This window comes from Motacilla alba, chromosome 27 (genome assembly GCF_015832195.1).
Source record: "Motacilla alba alba isolate MOTALB_02 chromosome 27, Motacilla_alba_V1.0_pri, whole genome shotgun sequence".
NCBI classification, from domain to species: domain Eukaryota; kingdom Metazoa; phylum Chordata; class Aves; order Passeriformes; family Motacillidae; genus Motacilla; species Motacilla alba.
Window position 1 is genome coordinate 2,556,319 of NC_052042.1, and position 12,283 is coordinate 2,568,601.

Sequence of the window (12,283 nt, forward strand, 5' to 3'; positions counted from 1 at the left end):
AAGTTTTCACGGGAGCTATCCCGCTTGTGCCGGGCGCTGACATACATACCCACTTCATAACTAAATCTGGTTGTGCAGTTTATTTATTCCGCGTATCGCTTCACTACAACATTATGAGGTGGGTTTTTTCTACCCAGCCGAGGAGAGAAACCTGTGGGCTTTTTTTCCTTTTTAAGGAAACAAAGGACAATTTGGTCCCTCCATCCACAGAGGACACATTACTACCCAGGAGCTGGTCCGGGGGGGGCAGAGCGGCCAGAGGAGAAATGTCCAGCTCTGCCACGCCTCAGGGCAGGCAGATGCTTCTGCGAGGGGGCCCGCAGCACTCACCTGGCCTCCTCTCATCCCTGCAGGTGGCTGGGGAGCGCTACGTGTACAAGTTTGTGTGCGAGCCTGAGGCTCTGTTCTCCGGGGCCTTCCCCGAGCAGCCGCGGCCGGCGCTGCAGGCGGAGCTGGAGCTCAGCGAGGAGGACACGCTGCCCCTGTGCCACCTGGGTGACAGCGGCTCCTGCCTGCCGGAGCTCGGCAGCTTCCCTCCGCAGCCCTACGGCAAAGGCTACGCCTGCTAGCACTGCTGCGAGCGCCGTGCTTGTGTGCAGAGCTGAACGCTCGCTGCTCAGCTGGTGGCAGCGTTTGCTCGGGCCAGCGCTGAGCTCTGCAGCCCTGCTTTGGCCAGGACGAGTGTGGAAAATCACCTGGCGGCAGACAGGGCTCTGGTGTGCGTGTGATAAAAGTCTTGCTGTGTCGGGATGGGGCGCGTTCTCAGCTGGGCACAGAGCTCAGGGGATCGGTGCCTCCAGCTGCACCAAACCCCTCACAGTCCCCTCACGGCACAGGGAGGGCATGCTGTGCCACCAGGGCTTTTCTCATGCAGAAAAATGAGAAACATTACGAGGATGCTACAGTGCTGCCGCTGACTCTGCTCCTCCTGTGCATGCCCCGAACCTCTGCATGAGCTGCTTCCAGCCCTGACCAGAGGAACTCGCTCTGAAAGCCACTTCTTCCCGGGATGGCTGCAGGACAACGGCCACAGAGCTTGTGCCTTCCTTGAGGAATTCTCACTCTCTTGTACCTGCATGCTCCTGCCCTGTCCCCTCCTCGCTCATGCCAGCAGTTTCTGCTGTTCAGGCCCTCTGAGCAGGGTGGGAGGAGGCCTTGGCCAGGATTGGGGCAGTCCTGCAGTCCATGGCCCCAGGGCATTGAGGGGAGCCTCAGAGGAGCTGGATTGCACTGCTCTGGGGCACAGCTCCAAGCCAGTGCCTCCTGCAGGGAAGCAGCAAGGCCTGAGACCAGCTCAGTGCAGTGCTGTGGCCTTTCCGAACCGAACAACTTCTTCAGCAAACATTCTCAGGACATTTGAAGAGCTGCCAGGGCTCCTGAGTGTGCCCATCCTGGGCTTGCCCAGAGAATTGTCTGGGGCAAGAGAAGAGCCTGCTGGAGGTGTGATTACAAAAATGCTATACAAAGTAACCTAAACCATACCTAGATCTAAACCGAGGAATTCAGACTTAAACTGCACAGGTATTTGCATGTTTGAGGGGAATTCAGATGTGCTGAAAAGGCAGCTCTCCCTGCACTCCAATGCAGCACATGCAACTTCACTAAACTGGCAGGTTTTCCACAACAGGAAACGTTCATAATGGGCATCACAGCCTGATGAAGAGGTGTTAAATTGTCCAATTAGCAGCTCCACCACGTTCCCAGCTAAGACAAGGAGCAGTACAGTGTACCCATACAGAAACAGTCTGTTCCCACCGCTTCAGACTGATCTTTCAGCTGCTGAATACACAGCATTGCCAATCCTGCCAGCATGGTAGCCTGTAGAAAAAATCCTGTCTATTGCCTGAAAGCCTGATTTCCCCTGATGACTGTCCCCTGCATGGCTAATGCCAACCCTCCCAGCCTCATCCCTGAGTGCAAGAGCCACGGGAGGCAGCACTCCCCGCCTGAGCAGAGGCCAGACCCCCAGAGCACTCTGCTCTGCTGATGCCTTGGCAGGCCCTGTGCAGAGGCTTGCTGTTCTGGCACTTCCTGACCCAAAACGCCTTGCCCTGCACCTCCCTGGCCAGCACAGCTCCTGGGCCGTCCCAGAAGGGAGGCTGAAGGGGAACCCTTCCTTTGGTATAAGCTGCCTTTACTATTTATGAGTGTAAAAATATTATCATCAATAAATTGGTCTGTCTTTGGCCACTGCAACCTCACTGACTGCTCCTCCTTTCCCTTCTGAGCTTGCTCTGCACCTCCCCTGGCACCAGCTCACAGCTTTGGTGCCTCCATCTGCAGCCTCCCCAAGGCCTTGACGTTCAGCCAGCATCCTTTGGGCCACCCCTCTGCTCTTCCTTCCAGAACAGGAATTCAGGCAGCGAGTTCACACATTTCAGTGCCTTTTGAGCTGCACGTTTCATTCCGGTTCCCCAGGTCAGGGCAACAGAGGAACAGCCACAGAGCAGCCCCAGCAATCAGCAAGGTAAGGTTCCCCTCTTGAGGGCCAGGGACCTGCGAAGCTCAGAGATTCCATAACCAGATCAGAGAGCTGGGAGTCAAGAAATCCACTCAACATTTCCACTTCAGCTACAGTGGGGGCCAGCTGGGATGGGAGTAACAGACAAGAGTGCTAAAGTTCTTCTGCTGGTCCTGAAAATGGCCAGGGCCTTCCAGGAGGGACATAAACAGCTCCCACCCAGCTCCAGACAACACTCCCACAGGAGCTTCCCTAAGTCAGAGACTAAGGAAGAACTTGTTCTTGTTCCTAAGCACCACATCTACCTGCCTTTTAAATCCCCTCCAGGCTGGGGACTCCACCACTGCCCTGGGCTGCCTGTGGCAATACCTAATGAAGAACCTTCCCTAACATCCAGTCAAAACCTCCTCTGGCACAACCTGAGGCCATTTCCTTTCGGCCTGTCTCTGGCTGCCTGGGGGAAGAGGCCAACACCAGCTGAAGGAGCAGCTGAATTCACCCGCCTGGCTCTAACCTCTCCTCAGGGAGCTGCAGAGAGCCAGAAGGTCCCTCCCGAGCCCCTCAGCTGCTCCTCCTCAGAGCTGTGCTCCAGAGCCCGCTGAGAGAGATTCCAACAGTGAATGGCCCAAACTTTGTCACAATCACCCGAGGGCTTTGCCCCTTGTGCCAACTGTGCCCAGCGACTGCACCAAAGCCCAGCCCACTCCCCACAACGGGACCCTGGCAGGAATTCCAGATAAGATAAAGCTGGCACTATTGTCCCGTTATCTCGGGGCTAAGGAGGAGTTGACAAGGCTGGGGGAGAAGAATGAATGCCACAGAAAGCCCACGGCAGCAGCTGTGCTGGAAATGGGCTCGGGCTGGGCTCGGCAGGGGTGCACAGCCCCGGCTCATTTGCTGTGGCCAGGTTTGCACATTCTTCCACCCGGGCAAAGGGGGAGCAGAGTTTTTGGGTGTGATTTCCAAAGGTGCTCCAGAGGGGTGAACTCCCATCCCCTGGCTACAAGGCAGGTGAGAAGCAGAGCCTGCAGAGTCCTCCCTGGCACCAACTGGCTCTGCTGGAAAACACACCCCAGGACACATTCACGGGAGAGGCAGTCCTGGAAGGGATCATAAGTTATCAGAGACCCCCAAAGGGCCCCAGACACGTTTCTCAAGACTGCACAGGATGGACAAGTGTTGCAGCAGAAGCTGTCTGTTGTAAAAGACACTGCAGAACTGCCCCCCAGCAGGAAGGTGTGTGGGCATTCCATCTACAGCTACATGTTTATTAACCCACTGAACTCCGTGCCGTGGAACCCCCAGCAGCAAGAAAACCACAACAAGAGAATCAATGGGACATCACTGGACCCACAGCGTGAGCAGCCTTCTACTGAATCTGTCTCTGTCACTCTCCTTCTCTCACTCCCCACTTCTCCTTCTCCTATTTCTTTCTCTCTCTCTCTCATCGTTGCAGTTGAATAAAATCCATACTCTGGGTTTCAGCATGTGGTCTAGTTTGCATCTTAATCCAGGCAGAAGGACTGGATCACAGCACCCTCCCCAGCTCCACTGGCCATCTCTGGACACCTCCAGCACCTCAGTGTCCTGGCTGCAGTGAAGGGCCAAGAGCTGGCTGCAGCATTTGAGATGTGGCCTCAGGAGGGCCCGGCCCGGAGCCACACCATTTCTGGGGGAGCTGCAAACCCCTGAAGGCTTTGCTGTGCCTGCCTGCCTCAGAAAAAGCGGCTGCACAAGCACAGCAGAGCAGGCCCGGCTCTGCCCAGCGTGCTCAGAACCATGCTCCTGGCCCCCAGGCAGCCACGGAAAGATCAGGTGAGAAAGCAAAGCAGGAGGGAGGAAGGTGCCTCAGGGGAGTGTCCAAGCTGAGTTTGTGGCACCTCAGCTCTTGCTGAGCTTTGCCTTTGAGGCACCTGTTTCCATTTCCCTAAATTAGCTTTAAGCATGTTTTGGAGGCACTTGCATTCCTGTCCTTTATGTTTTGACTGAGTCCAAAGCCACAAAGTTTGTAATTCCCTTTTATTTTATGGTGATCCAACATGAGGGAAAGCTCAGGACATTGAACAACATCCCTGCTCCCCTTTGTACAGAGAGGTATTTCCAACAGAGCTCCTTTTCAATGTGAAACATTCTTCCAATTCGCTGTGTAAAAACAACCAGTCAAGCTCCTTCTCTTCATTTCAACAATCATTTCAGCAAATGTCCCAGCTTTGGAAAAAAAAAATAAGGTTTCTGCAGCTATGGAGTCAAATCAATTTCATCTGTTAGCAACAGAAAAAATTTTACAGATAGTTTGGGCATGACGTAGCACACACTGGGCAGTTTTTAAAACAAGGAACTGTTACATAATTTTTACAGACGTTTGAGCTGCAAGAGCTCATTCTATTACAAAAACCCAACAGCTGTGATGTCACCAAACATTCGATGTGAAAATAAAGCACATGGCACATGGTATAAGAGGTCCAAACATTTGTAACCACTTACATTCCCAGAGGGAACCGTGCTGCAGAGGGGATTACTGGTTGATGAACCCTTCAGCACCCAGGAGATGGGGATGAAGGGCAAGTCTTGCAGCCTGACCTGTGCCATTGTCCAAGTATATTCGAGCTGGGTTTCAAGAATTCTTCCCGCCTTATCCCAAAGCCAGAGATACTAAATATCTCACCACAGATGGCTGAAATTAAATACAAGCAGTAACGCTGCATGGGAAAATGCATCAACTTGGTAAAATAGAGAGCAGGCTGCTCCCAAAAAGCACTCACTGAACTGAGCAGGATCGTTCAGCAGAAAGAAATCCCTTTGAGCAGGGTAAGAACACAAACTAGTCCAGCTTCTATTTGCCTGGGGACTCAGAACCCAGCCAGGCTGGGGAACAACCCGTGTCAAATCACCGTTTTCTTGTGCTGCTCAGCTCAGCCCCCAGACTCCCGAGGCTCAGATTTTGTCTCCTGAAAGGGGAATCCCTCGAGTGCTCCAAGGCCCACTGGCGAGAGGCCGCGGCGGCCCGTGCAGCTGCAGCACATCTGGGCCGCCCCTGGAGCTGCCGTGCTGCCCGAGCTGGCGCTGCACGGGCGAGCTGCAGGGCACCGCGTGTCCCCCGGGCCGCCGGCAGCAGCGCCCGGCCCCGGTGCCGCGGGCACGGCAGCAGCAGACGCAGCGGGCGCCGAGCTCAGCGCCGGCGGAAGGCGCGGGAGATCCTCCAGGCGTTGGGCTCCTCGTAGCGGTTGTAGAGGGGCTCCAGCCTCTGCTGCTTCTTCTGCTTGCTCAGCTTGGTGGGGTCAGAGACCTTGAAGAAAGCTGGGGCAAACTCCACCAGCCAGCGAGGATCGATGGTCGTCACCTCCCGCATGTACTCCTTGGTGGTCAGCACCAGCTCGTGATACACCACCCTGGCAAAAGGGACAGCGAGTCAGCAAATCGCCTTCTCCAAACCAGAGGCAACGAGGCAAGGCCTGCAGGAGCTACGCTTGCTCCTTCGGAGCTCCACAAGAAGCATGCAGATGAGTTATCCCTCTGGAGAAGGGACTGAGCGAGCCCAGGGCTTGACAGTTGCTTGTGTTCAAGTCTCCCTTCCAAACTAACTCTGTTCACTAGGAGGATCTGAAACTACAGCTGACAAATCATCTGGAATTATTTCTCTTCCCTCTCCTACTCCACAACTACTCTTCAGCACAGACTTCCTTCATCCCATTTCAAACGACGCTCTCTCCCTCTTCAACACCCAGTGTTTTAAAGCCCCTTCCACCATAAAGGAACACACAATTCCAGCTTCAGGCCTGGCCTTGCCTCCAAAGGTCAGTCTCATCTCTGCACGGGCACTGAGCTCAGCAGCAGAAAGAGACTAAAGGAGACCTGAAACTTTTCTCACGCATTGCTCAGCAATCAGGAGCCTCTGCTCAGATCTGTGCTCCACAAGCAGCACACCCCACAACTTTCTCTGCTACAAAGTCTGAGGAGAAACGGGAAATCCCACGCTATCGCCTTCCTTACCATTCAGGCTGCCTGTTGAAGAGAGCACTGGAGGGGTGGATGTAGACAACCTGCTGGTCAATGAGCGTCCTGTAGCCTTCCTGGGGATCCTTCTTGGCTGCATTTCTGAAGAAGCCACTGCAAATGGCCTTCTGGACCCGAACTGTGGCCTTCCCACAGGACACCACATCCAGCTTATGCCTGCCAGACAAGAGAGACAAAGATCAGAGCTCTCCAGATTTGGACGCAGCTACCCAGATGAGTTGAGCACATTTTCTTTAGCCACGACAATGTAAAACCAGCAAGGCACAGAGTCAGCGCTTGCACTCCTCGACGTGCTCACCTGTCCATGATGCCCAACATCTGCTTGCGAATGTCCTGAGCCCGGCGTAAGGACCGGGCCTGGATGAAATTCTCATAGCACCAGGGGTTCGAAAACTTGTTGTTCTTCCAGGAATTGTACACCGCCAGCAGCGTCAGGTGGTCACCTTCTGTTTGATGGAACTTGGCTTTCTTTTGATCAGCAAGTGCTTGTTTATCCTAACACACAAAACATACATCAATCAGATCTCTACAGCACTGAGAAAAGCCCTGGGCAAGAAGAATGACACCGGCTCCTTGTCATCCAGATCATGACATTTTAAACCTATCGTGACAGTGATACGGGATGGAGACAACACCGAATGCTTTCTCCATTTCAGCCCCTGTGTTTGAAAGAACACGTCCAAGCAAATGGCTCATTTCTGCTGCAGGAAGCACATGCACACACTGCACTAACTGGTTTGCTCACTGCTCTACTCATTACTTCAGTCATTCATCAAGAAATCTGCTGAAGCAGGAGGTCTGAGCCTGGTGACACCTCTCCCGTCCGCACATAAAACATGAATCAAATACTGCAGTTACTCGATCCAAACTGAAATTAATCACCCTGAAGAAGCAGTGGATCCAAGACAAACCTGATCCCACCACAGCAGAGCCTGCTGCTCGCTGACTTCAAAGAAAGCGGCACGGGATAGAGGTGCCACGAAGAAACACTTTCTGTGCATCTGAAAATGCCCAGGCAATCTCAGCTCCAGAGCTGGGACTGGCTGGGTTCAGGCTGTCTGTGTTTGTTGGGACATGCAAGAGCAATTTTAGGACACCTCACTTCTACCTTCCCATCTGCAAAGAAACTACCAAGAGCACAGCTACAGGCCCTTAAATGAGAAGGAACATCAGAGAGGTAATGCACAAACCAACGTTCTGGCCAAATCACAAGCTTCTTTTGGCAAATGTGCTCACTCCTAACCCCCGAGGCTTTCACACCAAAGCCACCCAGACTGTGACACTGCTGCCTCTGGCTCAGCTCCTCACCTTTGGCCTGTAGAACACATTCTGCACAGACAGCATGGAGACAATTGTCAGCATCTCCTCGCTGCATCCCAGGTGCACGGACATGATCAACATCTTACACAGCATCGGCTCCAGGGGGAATTCTGCCATCTACAAGAAACATGTGCCAAGGCTTTCAGGGAAAAATCTTCCGTCTTCTCAATGCAAAACAAAGCAATGCCCTTTCTAACATGTTTACTTTGCAAAGAGGTGTGCTTGACCCACAATGACTTCACTCCACATGAAGCAAATGATTGCTCTGTATTCACTATCACAAGGAGACCCCAATACTTACAGGAAGTTTTGAGACATTAGGAAATGTAAACTTATGAGTAAGGAGAAACACTAGCTGCTCCTTAAAAAGCAGAAGGCACCTTCAAAGGTACCTTTTTAAAGGACCTTAAAAAACTCAAGGTACAGCAGAACTGGGGTAAAAGAAAAGCTACCAAAAAAAACACAAGAGAGTGACAGCAAAGGCAAACCAACAATGCTAAGAGGTATTTTATTGTGCCTACCCTACGCCCAAGTCGAGTGAGCAGCCCCTCATCATCCAGAGCTCCCAGGGTGTAGAGCTGCTCCATGGCAGTAATCAGAGTCTCCATGGGGGGAGCATCCATGAAGTCAAAGGACAGCAAATCATTGATGCCCATAGCCTGCGAGGGATGGGAGAAAAGCCAGGTTAAAACACTCACGAGGAAGGCAACAAACCCCAGCCAGAGACAGAACACCAAACAGCGAGGCACCGCAAAACTTCAGGCAAGCCTGGCCTCGTGTCCTTATCCCGAGAGCAGCCGTGAATACACAGCTGCCTTCCTGCCCTTGAAAGAAGGAGCACTGGCCCGTGGCACTCCTGCACTGCTCAGCTCTCTGCTCTGTTCTTTAGCTCCTGCTCCACACAGCCCCCAAGCAAGAGGATTCAGCTGAGGAGGAGAAACAGAAGCTAAATGCTGCTTTTGGCACTTGTGTCTTGTAAAGCAGCGTGGCCTGACAGCTCCACAGGATGTGAAGTGTGCTCCCAGCAAGGGCAATGGCAGCAGCTTTCCCAGCTGGCACTGGGGTAATCCAGGTCACAGACTTCCTGAGGCATGGTACACACTTAGACAGGCCCAGGTCTGCAGCTCTAAACCCTCTCTAAACAATGGATGTCACCTGTTAACAATGTACATGTCCCCTACATAGGAAATGCTCCTGCCTGAGATTCTGTTTCTCCCACCTCCTGCAACCAACTGCTCTGTGCAGCTGAAACTCATCATCCAGCTGGATAGCCAACAGAACAGCCCTCGACAGCAAAACACAGGAGCAAGCCCAGTGCCTGAGAAGGGCTTTGGTTGAGGTCTCCCTTCCACACCACCTCTGTTCACCAGAAGGATCTGAAATCACAGCACCGCTTCCCGAGACTCAGAGGCAGAGCCTCACTGGCTGGCACACTCAGCACGCTGGCTTGCTGCAAGCTGGTGCAATACCCACCTTCAGGGAGAGCACTGTGCTGGCCAGATTGGTTCTCTGGATTTCAGGCACGTTGGTGGTCAGCATCTCATCTCTGTAGGCACGTTCTGTGTACAACCTGTAGCATTTTCCTGGGCCCGTCCTGCCAGCCCTGCCTGCACGCTGCTTGGCTTGAGCCTAAAGAGAACAAGGCACCTCAGTCAACAGCTACAAAAACCAGGTGACAACAAGCACAATAAAATGCTTATTCACAATTTCACGCGACTTTCAGTACAACACAGCAAAGCATGTACTCTGTAGGCACAGCCTCAAGGAGCCATCAGAAATGGGGGTTTATCACTGCCCCATTTTGCTCGCTTGTGCTCGGATGCCACACTGGCCAGACACACAACACCCACGGGGAGAGCCAAACACAGAATATCTACCTGGGAAATGGGTGTCACCACCAGCTGGTCGATTCCAGTCTTGGAGTTATAAACTTTCTGCTTCACAAAGCCAGGATCCACCACATAATAGATTCCATCAATAGTCAGAGATGTCTCTGCAATGTTGGTGGCAATGACAACCTGCAAAGCACACTCGGAGTCAGCACCAGCTCTGTGTCAGGCTGCCAAGACAACCCCACCACCCAACCTCATCCACTGCTGGCACATGAGCAGCTTGTTACAAATGCAACCACTGCCACCTGATGCTGAAAGGAGAAATGTGCTCACAGGGAACACAAGGAGATGTTACCCACAAGGATGGACAGCTTTTAGGTATCTACTTTTGCTTAAAGTCTGGGCAAAAAGGGAAAAGAGGGTGAAAACGCCCACAATTAAAAGCAAGAGAAGCTTGTATGCAGACTGTGCTGACTTCAGGGAGATTTTTTACCTATCACTCAGACACAGCCTGTATTCTGAGAAAAATCTCCCTGAGAATCTATCTCAAGATATTCACTAGCTGCTTGGGAGGAAATTTACCTCCATCCAACAGGAAGTGCATTTAGATTTTAGATTTTCAGATGAACTCAAGTGAGTATCCTTGACAGACAGCATTCAATACCACACCCAGAACAGAGGTCTGCTGCACCAGACGTTGTTACACGTGCTCAAAGGCTTCGAGAACTTGAGATGTATACAACCAAAAATGTGCTCTCAGCTGTAAATCATCTTTTCCCCAAAAAGTTTATCCTTTCAGCACTGTAATACAGCCCACTGTTAAAATATCAGCAGAAGAGGAGAGGGCACACAGGTGAAATTACCTTTCTGCTCCCTGGTGGGGCCGGGTCAAAGATCCTGGTCTGCATTTCACTGGGCAAAGCTGAGTACACTGGGAGGATAATTAACTCGGGAACATCGGGTCCTAGAGATTTCATCCTCTCATAGAGGATTTCACAGGCAGTGTCAATCTCTTCCTGGCCAGTTAGAAAGACCAAAATGTCACCTACACAGGAAGTAAAGGAAAACAATCCTCAGAATCAATGCTGCTCATTACAACTCCTGCATTACATTACTTTCATTCCTCACGGTTTCCACTGATGAGGATCCCCAACTTTTGCTACCAACTCTTAGCCCAAGGCAACAAACTCCAGTCTTCCACCCAACTTTTCCAGCATTTTAGTTACTGCATTTGCAAACAAGAAAGAACAGTCCTGACAGCAGTTTGCTCCCATTACCAACGCGATCCATGACTTCAACAAAGACCTTGCTCAGAGGTCTTTCAATCCCCAACAACCCAAAACCATTCTCTGCTCACCTGGTGGCTCTGTTAAATGGATCTGCATGACTGTAATCAGACTGGCATCCAAATAATCTGTCTCTGGCTCTTTGGTGTACAGAATTTCTACTGGGTATGTCCTGCCAGGAATGGTGAAGATTGGTGCTTCGTAGAAATACTGAGAGAATTTCACAGCATCCAGAGTGGCCGATGTCACGATCAGCTTCATGTCCTGCCGTTTCTGCACCGTCTGCACGAGGACAAAGCTCTCGAGTCATTTCCTGCCTTTGGAACTATCAAAATATGGCCCCTGACTGAAGCCAGGCAAATACAACCAGCAATGAAAGGGGTTTTATCATCTGAGTAGAGGGGCAGCTCGTCCCAGGACCCAACATTTTAAAACATTGACCCCTGAGGTCCCATTTGAAGCCTCCCTTAGCCACACAATCACCAGAAAGCTTTTGGCAAAGCAGGATGAGCAAAGCAACAACACTCCCCTGTTCATCCACCATGATGAACATCCAGGATGGGAAATTCTCATTGCTCCCGCTGCATTTTGCTTGCTCTGCCTCCACACAGCAGCTCATTTCATCCCATAAACCCGTCAGAGCACATTTGCCCTTGAAGCACAGCTATGAACCTAACTCGCGTGACTCCACCTTTGCCTGTGCTCTCCTGTCACTGTCATATTTTCTGGGAAAAATCCCCTTCCCCAGGATCTTCTCCTGAGAAGCTGAGAAGCCTCAGCTTCTCCTGTGTTTTGCTGTTTTGCAATGTGGTTGGAGGAGATTGTTTATCCAACATGGGAACTGTTGTTTCATTTCATGGCCAATCACAGCCAGCTGTATCTGGGCTCTGAGGAGTCACCAGTTTTCATGATCATTCTTGTTAAGCTTCTGTCTCTATCCTTTCTCTATTCTTTAGTCTAGTTTAGTACAGCATTCTCAAATAGAATATCATCAAATAATCAATTAGCCTTCTAAGAACACCGGGTCAGATGTTCCATTCCTCCTTCCCTGGGAACCCTGAGAATCCCCCACTCTCCCACCCACAGCGAAAGCAGCAAAAATCCAGCGCTCCTTTACCTTCTTCAGGAGCCCAAAGAGCACATCTGTGTGGATGGTCCTCTCGTGGGCCTCATCCAGCATGATGATGGCATACTGGCTGAGATCTGGGTCTATCAGGCACTCCCTCAGTAACATGCCATCTGTCATGTATTTGATGACAGTCTCAGGGCTGGTGCAGTCTTCAAAGCGGATGGTGTAGCCAACCTGGAGGCAAGAGTTGCACCACCATCAGCCTCATCAGCCCCCACTTTCATTCTCCCACAAACTCACC

General features: G+C 51.8%; 1 protein-coding gene across 1 annotated transcript; it reads right to left on the minus strand.

Annotated features, from left to right (window-relative positions):
• Nucleotides 1-4,463: 4,463 nt before the first annotated feature.
• LOC119712216 (ATP-dependent RNA helicase DHX8-like) lies at nt 4,464-12,245 on the minus strand. The gene is made up of 10 exons (XM_038163220.1): nt 12,031-12,245; nt 10,985-11,195; nt 10,491-10,672; nt 9,673-9,813; nt 9,269-9,424; nt 8,317-8,454; nt 7,784-7,912; nt 6,774-6,970; nt 6,452-6,631; nt 4,464-5,850 (listed from the first exon to the last, which is right to left on the minus strand). Exons 1-10 carry the CDS (start codon nt 12,157-12,159, stop codon nt 5,631-5,633), a joined length of 1,683 nt encoding a protein of 560 aa, XP_038019148.1. The 5' UTR covers nt 12,160-12,245; the 3' UTR covers nt 4,464-5,630.
• Nucleotides 12,246-12,283: the final 38 nt, after the last annotated feature.

Bases quoted from the DNA above. Each gene is read 5' to 3' on its own strand.
- LOC119712216 (XM_038163220.1), bottom strand. From the start codon at position 12,159: ATGACAGATGGCATGTTACTGAGGGAGTGCCTGATAGACCCAGATCTC. The intron at 6,971-7,783 runs GTGAGGAGCTGA...TTTGTGTGTTAG, and splicing joins ATGTGTTCTACAGGCCAAAG to GATAAACAAGCACTTGCTGA. The intron at 5,851-6,451 runs GTAAGGAAGGCG...CCCTTTTGCCAG, and splicing joins TTCAACAGGCAGCCTGAATG to GGTGGTGTATCACGAGCTGG.